Here is a 21485-nt window from a genome sequence, read left to right as displayed (position 1 = left end):
CTCTTTGTCAGTTGTCATGACTCAGATGATGCATTTACTGAAAACCCAAAGAAAACTTGAACAGTGGGAACTCCAGGTAGGAATATCAACAATATAGGAAAAGATAGATTGCTACTAACTGTAAATATAAAACACTAGCTTTCAGGCACAGCCTTCACCGGAAAAAGAGAAACACACACCATTTATTCACACAAGCAAGCACACCGCACGCACACGTGACTGTCATTGGCATTCTGGCCTGAGCTGCGGGAGTTGGTGGTCATGTGTATATGAGGTGTGCTTGCTTGCCCGAATGAGTGGTGTGTGTGTGTGTGTGTGTGTGTGTGTGTTTTTCTCATTTTCCAATGAAGGCTGTGGCCGAAAGCTTATGTGTAAGTGTATTTTAATTGTGTCTGTCTGCAACTTAGCATGTTATCTTCACAGTGAGTAGCAATCTATCTTTTCCTACATTGTCAAAGAAAACTTGAGTGTCATCTCAAATAGGTACCTCACTTGTACAGTTATAGTTGGTAGTGATTTGAGTCTACCCTTGATATGTTGGTAAAAATATATGTGTTGAAAGCTCGTGGTAGCCATAAAACATTGTCCAAAATTGTACTAGATGCTTTGTCCAAAAATTGTTTTGAGCGCTTAGTTTAGGAGCCCACTTGTGTAAATGATTGTGGCAACATACTTGACCTCTTAGCAACAAATAATCCTGAGCAAGCAGGGAGCATCCTGATGGGTACAGGTATTAGTGACCACAAGGTCATTGTAGCAAAACTGATTACTGTTAGCATCCAAATCCATAAAAAATAAACATAAAATATAACTATTTGAAAAAGCAAATAAAAATTTGCATGATGCCTTCCTGGGAAACACTCTGCATTCCTTCCGAACTAACTATGTAAGCATAGACCAGATGTGGCTTAATTCAAAGAAATAGTATCGACAGCAATTGAGAAATTTATACCAAATAAATTAATGAGAGATGGAATTGACCCCTCTTGGTATATGAACTAGGTCAGAACATTGTTGCAGAAGCAATGAAAAAAGCGTGCCAAATTTAAAAGAACACAGAATCCCCAAAATTGGCAAAGTTTTACAGAAGGTTGAAATTCAGCATGGATTTCAGTGCAAGATGCTTTTAACAGCGTCCTTAACAAAACTCTGTCTCGAAATCTGGTAGAAAATCCAAAGAGATTCTGGTCTATGTAAGGTACACCAGAAGCAAGACAATCAATATTTCACTGTGTGGCTGTAATAACAATACCACCAAAGCGGAGATACTAAATACGATTTTCTGAAACTCATTCACCAAAGCAGATGAAATAAATATTCCAGAATTTGAATCAAGAACAGCTGCCAACATGAGAAACTTACAAGTAGATAACCTCGGTATATCGAAGCAACTCAAATCACTTAATAAAGACAAGTCTTCCAGTCCAGACTGTATACCAGTTAGGTTTCTTTCAGTGTATGCTGATATTATAGTACCATACCTAGTTGTCATCTGCAACGATTCGCTCAGTGAAATATCTGTATCTAATGACTGGGAAGTTTCACAGGTCACGCCAATAGTCAAGAAAGAAAATATGAGTAATCTGCTGAATTATTGACCCATACCATTAACATTGGTTTGCAATAGGATTTTGGAACATACACTGTGTTTGAACATTATGATTTACCTCACAGAAAACAATTTATTGAGACATAGTCTGCATGGATTCAGAAAATATCGCTCATGTGCAACACAGCTAGCTCTTTATTCTCATGAAGAAATCAGTGCTATTGACAGAGGATCTCAAGTTGATTCCATATTCCTAGGCTCCCAGAATGCTTTTTATACTGTTCCTCATAAGTGGTCTCTAATCATATTGTGTGCGTATAGAGTATTATCTCAGTTGTATGATTGGTCTCATTATTTTGTCTCAGAAGTGGTTTCTGGCTTTCTACAGGGAATTGTTATAGGCACTCTTGTGTTCGTAATTTATGTAAATGATTTAAGAGATAATCTGAGCAGCCTTCTTAAACTGTTCACTGCGATGCCTTGATTTAGTATCTAGTAAATAAGTTTGCAAAATGAGCTAGGTGGGTGGAAAGTAGCAATTGACCCTAAATAATGAAAGTGGGAGGTCATCCACAGGAGTACTAAAAGAAATCGATTACATTTTGGCCACACAGTAAATCACACAATTCTTAAGGTTGTCAGTTCAACCAGAAATTACAATTACGAACAACTTAAATTGGAATGATCACGTGGATAACATTGTGGGGAAGGTGCACCACAGATTGTGTGTTATTGGCAAAACACTTAGAAGATGCAACAAATCTGCTAAAGAGACTGCCTACACTACACTTGTGCATTGTTTGCTTCTAGAGTATTGCTGTGCGTTATGGGATCTTTAGCAGACAGAATTGATGGAGGACATTGAAAAAGTTCAAAGAAGGGCAGCTCGTTTTGTACCACTGCAAAACAGGGGATAGCATGTCAAGGATATGATATTCAAGTAGGGGTACCAATCATTAAGACAAAGGCATTTTTCACTATGGGAAGAACTTCCCATGAAATTTCAATCACCAGCTTTCTCATCCGAATGCAAAAAATATTCAGCTGACGCCTACCTACATAGAGAGAAATGATCATTGTAACAAAATAAGAGAAACTGAAGCTCATATGGAAAGATTTAAGTGTTCATTTTCCCCCCATGTGCTGTTTGAGAGTGGAACAGTAGTAGTTTGATGAACCCTCTACCGGGCACTTAACTGTGAATTGTAGAGCAGTTATGTAGTTGTACATAAAAAGCCATGCAGTGAATACATTTAAATTCTAGGAAAATTTCAGTTTAAGAAGAGTTGAAAGTCATGGTTCTGCTATTTGAAAGAGAGATGCCACCTAAGCAATACCGGTATACTTTTGAGTAAAATATTTCCATAATGAACGTAGTAGCTTGAGAATGGACAAGCCCACAACCTCCAAGTAATTTTAAACATCTTAAGTACGACTTGCGGTTATCAATTTTTTATTGTTATTCAAATTTTGATAATTTTTATTTTTTGCAAATGTGTACTTGAAAATGATAAATGATCAAAGTTGAAATAAAAATAAATATTTTGATCACAAGAAGTGGTTATTACCATGTTTAACAATACATGCTGATAGAAAAGTTGTAGCCAAAACTGCATACAGTGCACGTCATTGCTCTTTTGATAATTCAGTGTGCAGTGGCTGTTTATGGTTTGCCTTTGACTTTTAAATGTTTCAATTGTTGCAGTTATTATTTTAGTGAAAAGAAAAGTCACTTGATAAAACTTTGTTTCCCTTTGTCCTCACTACAAGTTTGTCACTCACTTCCTGGGGTCTGAGTGATCTGCCCTTCCTTTTTAACCTTCCCCAAGAAAGGAACTGAGTTCCAAAAGTTAGGGTAATTGTATTTCAAATTGTGTTTGTCAGCAGCATTAAGAATTTTGCCCCCTTGAAGGTAAGTAATTTCGATTTGTGTTTTTCAGCAGTATTAAGAATTTTGCCTTCACGAATTCTGTCTCATAATTTTATTGTTATTTTTATAATTTATTGGTAGCTCTTGACTTTTGAATTTTCTTTCCTCTCAGAGATTTGAACCAACCATCTCACTTTACATTCCTTTAGTGACCTATAACTTGGAGGAAAGTGTTTTTGTCTTTTAAATGAAGAGGACAAGGTTAATACTTTAAAACTCAAAAATGTACATGTTTGCTTTCTCGGGGGGAATTGTACCTCCTTTCTGCTGCCACAGTTTCAGTTTTCTACATGGTGTGATTTGCTTCTGGGCAGCCTAACTTGATTTAATCCTTGACCAGGATTTTTTACCACGATGAGCAGCTTCCTAATTTTCCTTTTCTAGGATGCATATAATTTTCGCACTTGGTGCTTGTATGTAGTTAGCATGTAACTTCACATAGTAAGTTATTTGGTTTTAACTTTTTACTCTGCTATCTTTTTAAAATGTAATTTTATTTGTTTGGTTTTTGCATTTCTTTTGGTTTAATGTCAGTGATAATCTTATCCTAATTACAGACAAAACCCAGAAGACAGAAGAAACCTCGTGAAACTAAACCTGCTCTGACAAAGGAAATAATTGAGGATGACCCGAGCTCAAATGATGAAAATACGAACCTGTCAGCAAATAATCTCTCAGTCGTTCCCAAGAAAGTTTCGAAAAAAACTCCAGATAAAGTTGTCAAACCAAAATCGGAGAACCATGAAGTAAGGAGTGAGGAAGAAGAAAAAGAGAAAGAAGAAACTCCAAAAGAGGAGAAAAAGGATGTAAAAAAGAAGAGAGAGAAAAAGCAAGTCAAGAAGAACAAGAAAGAAACTGGTCCAATGCATTTTACCGCAAACAGTGAGCCCAGAGCTCTGGACGTGATAGGCGATTTAGACCCTGCAATATTTAATGAGGTTTTACAGTTCAATTTTTTGATTATATTAGTGAATTAATTATGAACATGCTAATATTTACAGTGACACTTTGAGTTCAGCAATTTTAATGCATTCTTTTCTGTTCTAGTGTAAGGAAAAAATGAGGCCTGTAAAGAAAGCACTCAAAGCTTTAGATAATCCTGACACTTCATTACCAGAACAAGAGCAGTTGAATCATACAAGACAGTGCCTTTTACAAATAGGTGATCAAATAAATCGTTGCCTGTCAGAGTATAAAGAACCAGATAAAATTAAGGAGTGGAGAAGGTAAACAGTCCATTTATGTTTTGACCATCGGATCTAAAGGTGAAATGAGGCTTTTTCATTATTATTTTTCTCTTTTTTTCTGTTTAGCAATTTGTGGTACTTTGTTTCAAAATTCACTGAATTTGATGCAAAGAAACTATTCAAGCTATATAAACATGCAGTTAAAAAGAGTGAAGATAAGAAGGGGGCAGACAAGAAAATTAAAACTGAAAAAGGAGAAAAAGAAGAGGTAACCAATCTATTTATTATTTTTATTTGAAATTGATTTTGAACTTCATCAATTTCTGGGTCTGCTAATAGATTTTTATGCTTTCGTATCATCAATGACTGATAGGATTGTTTTGAGATACTGATACACTGCATAAACCTGTTCTTTGTGTGCATTTCCTCACACTTCATATAATTTAAAACACATCCTTATTTTCTTTCCTCAAAGGCACGTACTACACCAGAGAAAGACAACTCACAAGTCCGTGGAAACAACAAGCGGCGAATGGATGATGAAAAAGAACAAGAGAAAGATGGAATGCATTCTGGTAGTCCTGCTAAGAGACCATATGCTCCTAGTGAATCTAGGTAACAGTTTGTTTTTTGCCTTTGTTATGTCAAACATTGTCAAGATTAAGCAGATTTTATATATGACTTCAATAATATTGCAGCTCAGCACGTGGTCTTGACAAAGAAGAACGTGGTCGGGAAAAGGAACGGAGTAAGAAAAGTGGAGAACAGCGCGACGATCGAAGTAGGACACAGTCGCGTGAACACGACAGAGACCGGAATAAAGAAGCCCGCGTGCGCAAAGACAGTGGGGGCAGCCTTCCCCCTGGTTCAAGCTCAACAGCATATGCACGTCCGAGAGATCCCAATGGGCGGTCACCCCAACGTACAGTCAGCAACAGTACCAGTGGACAAGCCGCTCCTTACGGTAGCAGGCATGAGTTTGCTGGAGGTGGAGATGGCCGTCCAGTATCCAGCCCCCATGGCAGGGGGCACATACCAATGGATGGTAGTGGAGACCGCTGGGCTGGCTCACAGCAACCAAGAGACAGGTGGGCAGTTGTAGAGGAACTTCTGCAGATCCTAGCTCTGTTCTTGAATTTGGTGGTTTTTTTTTTCAAAGACAAACATAATGTCACATTGCGAGCCAGTGATTATGGGGCCATGTTTAGTGCAATTCTTTTCAATCATTGATCACACATGGACGTCATTATGATTACCAGTTTCTGCATTAGCCATTTTCAGATCTGTTACAGCACATGTAAAAGAACAACAACTATTTGCAACTGCATCACAATCAACATTGTAATCCGCAGTTCACATTTGTGTAGCCTCTGTGAGTAACGTAGGTACTATGTACAAATGTAGCAATTTTTCCCACTGTCTGTTATAAATTTTTCTCTACAGTAAGTAAACATCACAATTTAAAGTTCTACAGACGGACTGTATTGGTGCCTTTATGTAATCATATGTAGACAAGACAGATAGTGTGCTTCATAATGTTTCACGTACTGAATAATATTCTTTTAAAAGAAACAGTCATTTAGAAAACACATGAGCTAACATTAAAGATTGACCTGAATATTTATTTAGGTTTTACAGCTATAACCATAATAAAAATACATGAAAAAAAAATTGCTGTAACTTATATGAAGATGGCTAAAGCCAAAACTAGTAATCGTAATAAAGTGCAAAAGTGAGAAAAAACAAAATAAGTGTAGTGAAAATGAATTTGACATTTCTCTGTGTAGCTGTTTCCAAAACAGTAATCTTGAGGACATTCAGTGTCCTTACAGATTTTTGTAGAAAGTAGTCTTATGTAAAGTTACATTAGCATAAACAGTGGTTACTCCTGTGATTAGATAAATGAGCCACTTCTCGGGTGAAAGAAAGCTGAAGGCCTACCAACTGCAGTATTGTGTGCAGTGATAAACACTGTACTGTCCAAACCAATCCCGATGCTGAGAACAACTTCCCTTTATTTTTAAGCTGTTAAAATATTATGAAGTGGTACATGCAGTAGTTTGATGTTTCCTTTATCTTATCTGCCTGACAGAAAGCGAAGTGTATTAATTCCATGTCTTTTATTTTCCAGTATGAATTTGAAGCAGTTAGACATAGTGTACTGCAGTTCTATTTTGAGTCCTCCATTATTTCACAAAAATATAAATGATCTGCCAGTTGCATTTTGCGAATATTAAAATAGGAAGAAAAAGTAGTGGAAGTATTCTTGCTGAAAATGGAGCCAATAGAATATTCAGAAACATCAACAGCTGGCTTGAGGCAAATGGATTATCTGTAAATTTTGACAAGGCCCAGTACATACAGTCAGTACTTACCATAAAACTCCACAAACAACAAAATTTAGGAAGTTGAAAGAGTTAAGCTTTTGGGACTACAAACAGAATACAACTTTAACTGAAAAACCCACACCCTAAAATTATTGAAGCACATTTTGTTCAGCTGCATTTGCAGTACCCATGATTACTGCAATAAGTGCTTTAAAAATGAAGAAACTAGTTTGGTTCAAATGGCTCTGAGCACTATGGGACTTAACATCTGAGGTCATCAGTCCCCTAGAACTTAGAACTACTTAAACCTAACTAACCTGAGGACATCACACTCATCCACGCCCAAGGCAGGATTCAAACCTGCGACCGTAGCAGTCGCGCAAAGCGCCTAGAACCGCTTGACCACCGCAGCCGGCAAGAAACTAGTTTCTTAAGCATATTTGCATTCACTAATGAGTTACAGAACTATATTGTGAGGCATATTCTTTTTAAGAGGAAAGTATTCTCATAATACAAAAGCATATTATAAGAATTATATCATGGTATTTTAACAGCTGTCTCACAATATATATGTTCATTGGTGTCCCACGTCAGCATCAGGATTTCCCTTCTTTCAAAAATAGTGTGATGCGTAGTATAACATGAGGACTGAAACACCCTCTACAAATACTTCATGGACTTAACTTTAGTTCAGAAATGAGTCAGGTACACGAGAACACGTGTATTCAAAAACTGCAAAAGCATATTAAATGTCTTGAAGGTAATGCAGTGAAGTTTAAGACTGAATTAAAGGCCTTTTGTAGGGCATCTCCTACTCTATTCAAAAGTATCTCCAAAGAAATTAATGTTTTAGGCCATTTTATTAGTAACATGGCTGTCTTTTGTTTACAGCTCTCGTTTTGTGAAATAAACCTCTTCTAATGATACCACACATCTCTTTTAGTGACGGGAAAAGGCAAAGGAAACAACAAATGCAAAAAGGAAAAGACAGATACACTGTTTTGTAATTAACCACCAAGTATGAACATAGCGATTAGTATTCACATTCTTTCTTAGAATCGTTATAGGCAGGACCACACTGAAAGTGCAGCAACATAAGACCCTAGTCAAAGGTGTAAGCATAGAGTGGTGATGGACACAAAAACGGACTGTGAAAACAACAACAAAGAAAAGCAGTTTAAAAATTAGCAGAGAGTGGTGCGTGAGTGCTCCTATCCTTCATTTTCCTATCCCTCATTTTCCTATCTTCTGCATATGAGAAGAAGCATATTTCCTCTTCCTGTGACTGTAAATGCACACTATTGTCAAGTTGTCATTTCTGATGTGCAGCTTCCTCCAAGTTGCAATTACCAGTAAACCCCTGATTCTTTAAAGAATCGAACTGACACACATAAAACGGCTTCAAACATGTGATTACTTAAGAAATGACTTAATGTATTAAATATTTGACATGTAAGTGAGAGAATTTTTAGAAAATGTTTTAAATTGTGGTTAGAGTTTGTTGGAAGTTGCAAAGTGCTCTTATTATGAAACACTAGATGAATATGATCTGGGTAATCTGGTATTTAATTTGAGCAAAAGGAAATTTTTCACACATCTCAATGTTTATGATGTAATACCTCTGAACTACATGTTGTATAATGATATAATTTTGCAGGTACATTCAGTGGTATGTGTGGATATTGTTTGAAAACTATGTTGTGTATAAAGTTTGTAGTAAAGAAGTGTACGGGTGCCGAGTGGATTCATCTCATAGTCAGAATGGTGTTGTGGAACCTGTTGAATGTCTTTTGGCACTAGTAAACCATGATAAGCAAGTTAACATTTAGTCTTTCAGATTTGCAGTTCTATGTCATCACATCAGCCCCAGCTGACACCTTCTGTCAGTGCCACAGGGGGATTTCACTATCTTCTGTTGTTGGCTCGGCTTTTGTGGTAGCAAAGGCTTCTAAACCAGCTGTTTGGCCAAAGTCTTGCGAGCTACTGTCTGGCAGATGAAGCTGTAGTGTGATATTATTCCCCCACACTGTGTCGTTGTTCCTCGATCCCATTCTGGAAGATGATGGTAACCTGCTGTGACTCACTGGGACGTACCTCCTCATTGTAAGCCATGTAGTCAGCTGACCCTGGCCTCAGCAGACAGGTAGGTCCTGGTACCCGGAAGTGCCTGCAGCACCGAAAGAGAAATGCCTGCAGCACCAATCAGATACTGAGGCTCCGGACGGCCCTCTCACCCAGCAGTGCCAATGAAATTAGTTCAATAAACACCGCAAAATGTACTGGTATTGGAGGACTCTCAACCTCACCATCAGTGATGTGGTAGGTGGGTAATGCGAGTCATACGAGTGGCAGGTCATGGTTATTTGGATGTTGCCATCTCAGTAACAACAAGCTGCATATTCATGAGACGTGCTGGAACATTTAATATATGGATGTCACTACACCATAATAATCATTGAATCAAGTGCTTTGGTATGAACACCACCAAACCTAATGACCAACTGAATTCAGAGCTGGAGAACTGCAGTAATTATGGAGATGGGCAGGAGGCAATGACGTGAGGCTCTGTTCATCATGACCTAATGAACCCTGCTGCTTTACTAGTGGTCAGTGGCCCACATTCCACTGTGTTTGCTTAACATTTTGTTGCAGGCTATTACCTTGGTGGGTGTCAGTGAGAATAAGTTTTGTAAATCAAACAATGGAAACTCTGTGTAGGAAATTACAATGTAGGAAGAGACAGATTGCTACTTACTGTAAAGAAGACATGTCATGTTGCAAACAGGCACAGTTAAAAGACACTTACGTAAAGCCTTCGCCCATGGCCTTCATCAATAAAAGAGAGACACACAGCATTCGTACACACAAGCAAGCACACCTCACGTGCACACAATCGCCAGTTCCTGCATCTCAGCACAAGATGGTGGAATTGGCCGTTGTGTGTGTGTGTGTGTGTGTGTGTGTGAATGGTGTGTGTGTCTCTTACTGATAAAGGCTGTGACCAAAAAATATATGTACGTGTCTTTTAATTGTGCCTGTCTGCAACTGGATTAGCCTTCTTTACAGCAAGTTTTGTAAATGTTTGAAATTATGTGTAAAGTTTGTTGGAAGTCGCTAAGCACTCTCATTCTTAAGTACTGGATGAGTATAGTCTGTGTATTTGTATACTGTCAGTTATGCTGCTTCAAGACAGACACACAGTTTCTAAATGTAATACTTCTCTTATTGTGTTAAACTTTTAACATAAGATATGATCAGGGCTTATGAAGTAAAAGTAGTTAAAATCCATTTGATGGGTTCTATTTCTGGATTTTAACTACTTTTACTTGCAAATCCAGATTGTAGGGGTCAGCATATGTTATAATGCCCATAATGATGTGCACTGACAGCATATTTTCATTGGATAAATGTCAGATCACTTCATTATTTTGATTTCCAATGTGAAATTTTGTTACAAGTTTTTTCAGAAGAAGACAGATTTACATGCGTCAAAACCGTGGTAAAAGGTTGAATAAAACCACCTTTTGTTGCAACTGGTTGGTTGCTTTGGATTCATTTACTGATCTCTGACAGTTACTGAAGCACAGCCTTGTTCAAAATATTAAACTTTAAACAAAATTTCAATTATGTATGAAATTTTTTCTCTCAGACAAACCTAACCTCTCCCCCCTATCCCAACTGCTCTCATTAAAGATGTAAGGACGGAAGTTCAGCACTTACTACATCTTCACTGTTCTTGCAGTGAAACTCCAGCATTAGGCTTCTTTACTACAAACTCTATTTGCAACACACTTTGCAGGTCAACTTATACCACCGAATATACCTGTAAAGTTATAACATTGTATGACAAAGTTCAGGAGACATGATGTCATAAACACTGAGATGCATGAAAAACTTGCTTTTACTTAAAATGAAGCTCAAGATACCAGCTCTCTATTCATCTAGTACTCCATAATGAGAACATTTAACAAGTTCCAACAAACTTTAAGCATAATTTCAGATATTTTCTGAACTTTTTCTAGCTTACATGCTTAATGTCAAATATCTAACTCTAACATATTAACTCATTTATGAAGTAATTGAGCATTTGAAGGGACTTCAATTGCTTAAAGACTCTGAAAGTTACTACTCATAAACACATGACTATTATCCAAGAGCCATCTGTTGCTAACATTATTTATTTAGCAACATTCTGCTTGGTTCACATAGCTGCCACCGAACAGCTCACTCATATCCAACAGTGTTCTTGCAGCTACTTTACCCTGGTATTGCACGTAGCTGGTTGGTTTTGTAAGATTCAAAGGTTGGCGGATGCTGAAACAAATATACTCTTTGACTGAAGCCATCAGACTTTTGCCAATTTCTGCTGACTCAGTACTGGAGGAAGCTGCCGTAAAAGGTGGGGATAAGTAATTTACACGCCCCTCCAGACAGTACTTTCACTGCTCCCAAGTTTTGGTTGGTACGTCTGCTGTTAGGCAGGTGGGTGGGAGGAGAGGGACCTCCTGTGGCAGTTTTATAATATTACAGGAGTTGTTAGTCATTTTGCTGATTCTGTTCATCTAAGTAGAATGCTCAAGTAAACAAACGTATTCTCTGCAATAGGCCCTGGCATTGCTCAAGTACATGGTGTTCTAAGAGCACTGGAAGTAGCCCTTACTTATGCATAAGGTATTTTGTTGTTACTCTAGTAAGAGTGAAACACTTACATTTCAGCATCACTACTCTGAAAGTTTCTTTCAATGGCGTAACAACATACTCAAAGTCTGTACATGCAACACAACAGGTGTGATGCATCATTATGATCAAGGATTAAAGTATTATTGCTTTGTTCTGCCCTCAGAAGTATTGATCTAGCCACCTCTTCTATGGCCAATCAACATTGCTGCTTATATGTTTCAGCTTGTAGTTGAGCAACATCTGTAGTATTCTCACCCCATCCATTCTTGCCACATGTTCCCTCCATTTCGTTCTGTATTTTATTATTTCCTCATTGAAGTTAAATGTCTTATGTTCTCTTCTAATGTCTTCACTTCCTTTCTTATCCAATGAGGTGCAGCCCATCATGCTTCTAAGGAATTTTATTTCTGCACTTTCTATACCTCTGGTGTCTTGTTGCATTAGAGTCCATCCAGCATTCATTTCCACAAAGCGGTTTTGCCAAGGCCATTACTTTTTAAAATATTGCAAGTGTCTCCTGTATGCTATTCCGAAAGTCCCACTTTATTGTTCCACACTAAATCTGAAACTTTTGTAGCTTTTTGAAGTGATGTAGTGATGTGACGAACAGGTAACATCGCAACATTGTTAGATATAAAACTTGTTGACCCGCTCAGTTGTTTTGTTGGTGATAACTATATTGGTCAAGATTAGCTCATTTCTTTGGAATACCATCACTTTACTCTACATTGTAGGGATATTCAAATTATATTCCTGTACTACTTTCACAAGTATATGTCGTCGTCATTGGAGATCGTCCTCTGAGTCTGCTAAAATCACTTGATCAATCGCAAAGAGCATTTTATTTAGAGTGATGTCATTCATTTTGAAATATATAGTTATTTTCTTCTACCATTCATTAATGACATCAACATAAAAATGAAATTGTGTTGATGACAGTGGACAACCTTGTCTAAGGGCACAGCTTATCTTGGCTTGTGTGGTGTCATCTAGAATTCTAGTGTGTGTTTTCTCGTTTGCGTTTATGTTCGGTAGAAGCGATGTACATTGGTAAATTGTATTCTCTGTGTTTTTCTTTTAGCAGTGCTATAGCAAATAAACACTTTGAGCATGATATGTCTTTGCAAAGCTAGTTTGGGCATCATATTTGATTTCTTTGAGTTACAGTACTGTGAAGCAACAGGACATAAATGTTAACTTTGATATTACTGTGTACATGCTCTGACATTTCCTCATCATTAAATTGTTTTCAGTTATACCAAGATGCCTTTGTTTGTCACAAATTTGTATTATTTCTCTGCAGAGGAGAAGCATTCTGATCGTTCAATTTTCTGTTTACACTGAGTTCTCGTCTAGCTCTTTCTCTCTCTTGCTGCAGTACAAGATGGCACAATTCTGCCTCCAGGCACACACTTCATTTGGCCAATCTGTAATCCTGTTTCCACTTATATACCTCTTCCAACATTTCCTGTGACGAAGTTATTGTTATGTCATCATCAGAACATTGAAAGAGAGAGTAGCCATTCTGAAACGTGTTTCTCACACTGCTATCTTATTAAAGTCAGTATTAGTGGACAAGCGATACGTTGACGTGGCCATAGTGGGAACTGGCCTGGTCATTGTACTAGGTGCAGCCACGTTCCTATTGAGAAAGCAGTGTGCATTGTCACCTCGCTATGCAAACAGGAAAGTCTTCACATACAGGTGCAGCAACTTGCTGTTGATGCCATTGCATTTGCAGAAGATCAGAAAGAGATGGAAGGACACATGCCAGTGGAAAAGGAGGTGAAAAGTGCATACAAAAGTTTGAAGTCAAGTAAGTTGTTCTACTTCTCTTTGTTGCAGAAACAAATATCACACACAGGTGTATGATTTGCAACATAGGTGCAATCATGGTTTCAAGCATGGAAGCTGTTGAAATTTAGAGTGAGGAAAATTCTTATAGAAGCTTTATTTTATTACAAAATTGTCAGTATAATAAAGAGACAAAAATCTTTACTGTCATCACATTCAGGTGTGTGGCTTCACTAGTGGTCGATGTTACGATAAATTTAACAAGTGGCCATTCCTTGGTAGGCAAAGCACAGCTTGTGCAACACCAGCCCATATACAACTGACTGCCTGCCGTGTTTGAGCACGTCTCATTCATTCTTGAAGTGGTAACTATACAGTGCAAGTTTCCTGCCCACATTCACTTGTATGAATACTCGAGTTAGAATGTTAGGATCTCTGTTTCTGTTTCTTGGAGGTACACGCAATGTTGCTTAAAACCGATCAATCTAAAGTTTGCTTTGGCAAGTAATATTAATCACTGTGCATGCTACTGTTACCCCAAGAGAGTACATCCCTTTACTGGTATTGTGTTTCGGTGTACTAAACAATGTATCAGAACAGTATAAGCTCACAGGAAAAATTGAGCACGACTGCATGTGCACATATGAATATAATGCTTTCATTGGTAGATATCTGCACCCTGTATTACTTTTCCAATTGACATGGCTGTGTTCTGAAATTTTAAACTTATTATTTTCACTGTTAAGTTGTTATGCTGTAAAGATTATTACACAGTGTTAGTTCAAGCTTTGGATGTTATGAGTAACTCATATGCAAACTGATCATGAGATGATAAAACAAGGCTTATCACATGAATGTATGCACAGTTGCAATCTGCACTCTACATTTTACACTTTAACCTGCTTGTAAAACTACACTACGTGCAGAGTCACCCTGAAGGTAATAACTAAAGAAATTTTAATAATATTTTTAGGAGGTTCACCAAGAACAATATATTCAGAAATTATGAGCAAGAGTTATCTTTTGTAACAAACACTAAATGACAGATTGGAAATGTAAATGGGCTAGAGAGATACATGATAAGTATTGCACTTCATTGATGTAATGTTTCAGAGGATCTGCTCATATTAATCTCTTTTGAGTTTGTAGCAAAAAATGAAGCTGCTGGACTGTGCTGATAATTCACTGCAAAGAAAGAGTGCTACCCTGATATAGCATTGAATTTGCCACCTTGTTTGGCAAAAAAAATTTAAACATCTGTGGCAAGAAGGTGGGTGGAAATACGTAATTGTATACCCATCCAGTGTGGTTTTACTGTTAACATTTTGAGAAAGGTGGAGAGGGTGGTTGGAGAAACAGAACACTTGATCTGTGCTGAGAAACTGTTTGTGATGCACTGTTTCAAAGTATTCAGTAGAATTTGTTATTATAGGTTATCTGTCTTGAGCTGACTGCAGTCTAATTAAAAAGATAACCTGTAATAGCAGATGTTAACAGCTGCTGCGAAAGATGGTCACGTGAACAAACGTATTATTCAGTAGAATTGTCTCGTCTGGAAGTGCTCTAAATGTAAGCTCTGTATCTTATCTTGAAAAAGATGCAGCTGATTTTGGTGCCAAATGTAGCAAAGGTATTGGCACCATGTAGCTAGTTAATGAAATAGCTGCTGTCAAGATCCAGGTGAAAGAGCTGATTAAGGTCTTTGACACAGCTTCCCATTTGGATAGTTCAAAGTTTTTTTTCAAGGTATGGTTTAAGAGATGATTATCAAAATAGCTTTGAGGATATTTATGACAATGCCAGTGACTACAGCACATAGTGAATGAGGTTTCAGCACATTGAAGGTAATAGAAACCTACTTAAGGTCAATTATGGGTGAATGCAGACTGTCAAATTTAGCTATGTGGTTGATAGATACAATACAGCTGCTAAACTTGACTCCAGTGACGTAATAACTGAGTTTACTTCACTCAAAACAAGGCATTGAAGGGCAAAATTATAGTAAAACACAATTTCTGAAACGAATATTTTCTCAATTTTTAGTTATATCTTCTTTTCTTTTAATCCTAATTAATAATTTATCAACTGTCAGCAATTTATGAGCAGCAAATAAAATCTGTTTTTTAGTACACGTTATAACAAAACCAGTGTATACTAGTGGCCATAAACAATAAGGGGTGGTTTTTTTACTTTCAGTTTCTTTATAAAGCTTGTACAATGTATAATTTTATTATCACAGTGATACATTCAATTTGTTGTCTGCAATATTTTTCCTCACTGTATTTCAATTACTGGTAAGTATATTTGACAATACTGCATCACTTTATTGAACCTACTTACAAAATGATAAAATTCGCTAAATCTTTGTAGAAAAAATTGCCAAAAGGTAATTGGGGGGGGGGGGGGGGGGAGGCACAGCTTTGGCAGTTCTGCTAAGGGTGGAGGATCTACTTATTACAGCTTTAATTATAGGCACTGTTGTGTTACTTTGAAACTGATTTCTGTAAAAGCAAATTTCATAGATTCATTATAGCTGCAAATGAATGCTCTAAATGATGAGAGATGTTAGGGTACTTACAAGTGATCAGTGTTAAAGTTTCTGTAAGTATCCATTTCTTGTAGCAGCATCTGAAAACTATTAGTCCTCCCTTTGCTTAATGAATTTGTCTGCATGTGTAAGCGAGTAAGGGAAGGAATCGGTACAGCCAAAATATGCCATAAATGTTTCTTTGCTTGAGCCCAGAAGATGCAGAATTCTGTTGCCAATTAAAGTAGTAACAGTATTGGGAGTTTCACCCAGTACAAATCAAATATGAAATTCAGTGCAGATTGACATGAGAGGTATTTTGAAAAAACTCCTATAGCAACAACATTCATGTAGGGGCATGGGAGTGAGAAAGTGCTGATTTCCCTTGCTGTCAATAAAAAAATTTGCGGAAAGGTAATTTATGTGCCTTTTCATTCCTGAGGAAATATCAAACACTGTCCAGTCCTTTAGGCCTTTGTGAAACTTTCAAGAATTTTTCCATGCCTTGTGCCTTACTTCACCAATATCATGAAAGGGATAGTTTGATACTCACCTTACACCTTAAAGATGAAAAGTTGAGTTGCAGACAGGCACGATGAAAAGACTGTTACATATAGGCCTTTAGCAAATGCCTCACACACACACACACACACACACACACACACACACACACATTAGTGCTAATTCTGGCCAGGGCCAGGCCTGAATGCAAGTGTATAGGCTTTAGAGGGAGAGTACCAGAGTCTGGCCAGAGATAGCAGTCCTGCGAATATATGAGGTGTGCTTATTTGTGTGAATGTGTTTGCGTTTGTCTTTCCCGAAGAAGGCTTTAGCTTATACTTAACAGTCTGTTCATCGTGTTTGTCTGCAACTCTATGTGTCATCTTTATGGTGACTAGCAGTCTATTCTTTTCATAATATTATTGATATTCCAGCCAGGACTTTCCATTGATACTCAGTGCTTTTTTTCACCAAAATGAATGGAGTATGTTCGTCAACTTAGAGAATAACAGCAGCTCCCTCCTTACGCTCTCCACCATTTTTCCTTAATTTGGGGATGGCAATGCCAACCCCTTCCTCAACTGCTCAGTACCTCGTTTTCGAAATCAGTCTCTCTCTCTCTCTCTCTCTCTCTCTCTCTCTCTCTCTCTCTCTCTCTCTCTCTCACACACACACACACACACACACACACACACACACACACAAGTGTCTTTGTTGAAATAGTTTCTCATCCATTAGCTTAAGAAAATTTCCTACATATTCTGCAGCTCCTTTACCATTATTGTTATTAATTAATTTTATTCTAATGTTATAGATTTGGTGAACACAAGCGTGATAGGTATGACAGCTACCAGCGTCCACCCGGGTCTGGGGGCTCTTACCACAGAGAAAGGGATCGAAATCATCGAATGGATAAAAGAAGGTACCTGCTTTGTTTTTTTTAGTTCAATAAAGTAAATTGAAATGTTGTGCTTTCCTTGATATAAAATCCAAGACTGTTTTTCTGCAAATGTAACTGAAGCAAATAACTGCATTACAGATTCCATGCAGCAGGACCATCAAACTATGGCAATCACTATATTCCCCCTCCTTCATCATTTTCTGGAGGCCCTGGCTATCCTCCCAGTGAAATTCCTCCATCACATTATGCCAGGGAAAGGTTTGGACCAATGGGTGTTGCTGGCCCTGGCTGCGGTTTTCCCCCTGACTGGAGGGGGGGAAAGGAAAGGGATTACCGAAGAGATTACGAGAGAGATTACGATCGGAGACCACCCCCTCCCAATTCGTAGTGAAGTGCAATGTCGTGTGTAAAATATGAGCAACTGTAAATATTTGTATATTGTTTGTAAAATAGACGAGAAGTGAACTATCGAAATGGGCAAGTGCCGTGTACGACTGTGAATAGTAATCGTGAATTTTTATTTTCGTCAGTGTGACATTCATCAGTTTTTATGGACTGCTAAACTGTGTTTACATTGAAAAATAGTAATATATACTGCGTGTACATATACTTAATTTGTATTTGACAGCAAAACAAAGTGTGATTATAAAGCTCCAAATATAATTTTTTAGATTGCGCGCATGACATTTCCTTCCAAAGACTGTATACAGGCTCCTTTGTCAAGAAATGTTTTTCAAGATTTTTAGTGTCAAACTTAAGTGAGTCAGTGATGATGTGTTTTGTTACCTGGAAGAGTGTGTGTGATTTTTTCTCTTTTTTTCTCTTTCCTTAACTCCATCATAGTGAACATAAGTACATAAAAAACTGAGAATTAAAAAGGTTTCCAAATGTACTGGAAGCAATGAAGCCATTTCCATTAGTCAAAAAACTCTAAATGGAAAGGTATAAGCACTATGGTTTCCAAGGCACAGAGTTGGTTTATGAATATTGGGGCAGGAGCTTGAAAATCAGTTCAGGGCAGTTACCATTATACAGTCTAAAGATGCTTAGTTATTGTGAAACAAACACAATTTCCTAAAACAGTCAAATAAAGAAATTAAAAACTGGAATGCCTTATTCTGAAATATGAAATTTAGTTGCCACCAGTTTTTCAACATAGTTCATTTAGTCCCCACCAATTTTTCAACATAATTCCTTGCAGGCTTCATTTTAATGTTTAATTTTTAATAATATCAATTTTCTTATTATTCTTGAAAAAATTCTATTCTTTTTTCATTCATTGGCATGTCGGTACCCTAATATATAACAAGACATGAAATTAACCAAAGTGGTAGTAGAATGAAGTCTATTTATTATATTGTCCTAAAAGAGGTGAGGCTATGCAGTGCTTTCATAATTCAGTTGACTTTTGTCTAGAGATGTGTTAAGCTAATTTTTATTCTTTTTGCTGCATATGTAATTCTTGACAGTTGTTCAACTGATTACGTTTGCTACAGATCTGATGTACCTGTATAATAGCTTCTAGCAGAAACTGCAGTTTAATTTTGAATCTAATGCCCAAAAATTGAAATCATATTTACTTAGTGTTTTGTTTCTGCTCTGAATTATTAGTGTTGGTTTTAATGATCTCATGTATTTCATTGTTTGTGACAAGGTAAGAGTAACTGTTATCAGATGAAACTTTAAATTTAGAGTTGTTTTCCTGTATATTCCAATAGTGCTCAATGTGTCTCTAGGGTGGGTGGGGAGAGATCACCTGCATTATCATAACTACTTTGTAATTAAATGGTAAGACTGTAACACACTGTGCCTGATAACCAATTAGTGCTTAAAGTGACATTCCATAAGCTTTTTGTGTTGTGAACTCTGTGATACAAATCCATTGTAGTTTCAGTTGTGCTGTTGTTATCTATGATGTGATTATGATTTTGATTTTTCTTGCTATTTGCTTGATAGAAAATCAAGATGTTGAATAAATTTCCTGCTTGACTTTCCAAGAAATAATTATTTATAATTTTCTGTCAGTATTTGTTGGTTTGTTCACTTAGCACAGCGGCAAAGATCTGTTGTCGTATAATTTTATGTATGCATTATATCTGAAAACTTTGCTACATGTAATTAGCAATAAAAGTTCCACAAGATGAATAATAATTTTGTATTTACGATTTAGAAACTAGTATACCTAATCACTTTACAGATGATCCTGTGAGCTATAAATTTGATAAACAAAACAGAAAATTGGGTACCTACAGTGTCTGAGTTGATGAGTTTGCTCCTCAAACTGTAGTTGCACTGCATTGTTAATACCTCTATTAACTGTATCAAAAGGAAAATTTGTTTGAGAAAACTGTAAAACCACTGCCAAAAATTACGGCAAATAACATATACAATGTACACATTAATTTTTGGTGTCTCCATCCATCATTTTCTGAACTGACAGAACTTCTAAGACCAGGCTGTAAGTGTTTTAGTGGTTGGATGTAATGGTGTTCTGTGTGTAATGGTAGTTGGCTTTGCCTTTTTGCATAGTTCGCATTACTGTGAGCAGTAGCATTGCTGATATTTTTATTTTATTTTGCACAACTGTGTTCAGGCTTTTCGTACTAGAATGAGTGGAGAAGTAGTTCCTGATTCATCTTAGAGGCTGTTTACAACATCTTCACAAAAAAGAAACAATCTGTATGGGAGGGGGCATTCACATGCCCCAAACTTCTTTCTAAAAAGGACCAAGAAAAATAGCGAGTACATTATGCACCACAACTGACCTGTCCTCCATTTCATCTTATAGAGCAGGGTGCCAATTATTCACAGTTTCTACCAATTTCTTCTAAATCTCATTTCTGTCTCTGTAACATATCACAAGTCTGTAACAAAGAATAACATGAAAGACAGCAACTGATGATAAACTATTCTGCAAGACTTTAGGATGAGATACGTAATGTGACATAGTATATTAATTACATGGTATAACAGGAAGAGAGAAGATACAAATAAATAGTATTGAAGAAGAACAGTGGATAAATCATTACAGTGACTTATGGTATGATAATACAGCACAAGAAACTGAAATTGAACAACTAGACGAGAAAGGATTAGATGAAATACAGTCTGACGAATTAACATCTACACTAACGTCACTTAAGAACAGAAAAGCAACAGGAAGTGATGGCATTAATGCTGAATTATTAAAATATGGAGGAATGATGCTACACAAATGACTGCTACATCTCTTCAACGAATGTTGGAAGAAGAAGAAGAGTATTCCCAAAGACTGGAAAACAGCTAGAGTGATATCAATTTTTAAAAAGGAGATAAAAGCCTATGCAGTAATTATAGGGGAATAGGTTTACTGGACTCAGCATACAAGGTGTATGCTAAGATTTTAAATACAAGACTTAAAAACATAGCAGAAGCAGTACTGCATGAGGAACAAATGGGTTTTAGAAAAGGACGCTCCATAATAGATGCAGTTTTTATTCTACAACAAATAATAGAAAAACAGAGAGAGTATAATAAAGAAGCACACATTGCTTTTATTGGCTTTGAAAAAGCTTTTGACGATGTTGATAGGCAGAAACTTTGGGAAATAATGACGAATCGCGGATGTCCAAAGCATCTCGTAAATGCAATAAAAAGTTTATATCAAGACACAAATATCACTCTAGATCTCAATGGTAAAACAATTAATGAGGTACCAACTAACAAAGGGGTACGACAAGGCTGCTGAATCTCTCCAACTTTGTTCAAAATGGTTCAAATGGCTCTAAGCACTATGGGACTGAACATCTGAGGTCATTAGTCTCCTAGACTTAGAACTACTTAAACCTAACTAACCTTAGGACACCACACACATCCATGCCTGAGGCGGGATTCGAACCTGCAACCATAGCAGCAGCGCGGTTCCCGACTGAAGCGCCTAGAACCGCTCAGCCACTGCAGCTGGCTCTCCAACTTTGTGCATCATCTACATTAATGAAATAATACATATATGGAAATCAGAATTTCAGAAAGGCATCTACCTAGACAGGAACTTTCTTTTAAATAATTGACTATATGCCGATGATGCAGTGATCCTAGTAGATAAGGAAG

At 37.1% G+C, this 21485-nt stretch overlaps 1 protein-coding gene across 1 annotated transcript in view; it reads left to right on the top strand.

Annotated features, from left to right (window-relative positions):
* LOC126485047 (chromodomain-helicase-DNA-binding protein 1) overlaps positions 1–19520 on the top strand; it is a 78100-nt gene extending 58580 nt beyond the window's left edge. Inside the window, exons 24-30 of the mRNA XM_050108649.1 lie at positions 4037–4417; positions 4527–4705; positions 4793–4934; positions 5142–5281; positions 5365–5754; positions 17310–17417; positions 17535–19520. Of these exons, the coding sequence (XP_049964606.1) occupies positions 4037–4417; positions 4527–4705; positions 4793–4934; positions 5142–5281; positions 5365–5754; positions 17310–17417; positions 17535–17784 (1590 nt within the window). The 3' untranslated portion in view covers positions 17785–19520. The remainder of the gene's footprint in view (positions 1–4036; positions 4418–4526; positions 4706–4792; positions 4935–5141; positions 5282–5364; positions 5755–17309; positions 17418–17534) is intronic.
* The last annotated feature ends 1965 nt before the right edge of the window (positions 19521–21485 follow it).

Source organism: Schistocerca serialis, chromosome 6 (genome assembly GCF_023864345.2).
Source record: "Schistocerca serialis cubense isolate TAMUIC-IGC-003099 chromosome 6, iqSchSeri2.2, whole genome shotgun sequence".
NCBI lineage: Eukaryota > Metazoa > Arthropoda > Insecta > Orthoptera > Acrididae > Schistocerca > Schistocerca serialis.
The sequence above is the reverse complement of the archived record's forward strand: the minus strand, read 5'-3'. Positions and strand labels throughout refer to the sequence as shown.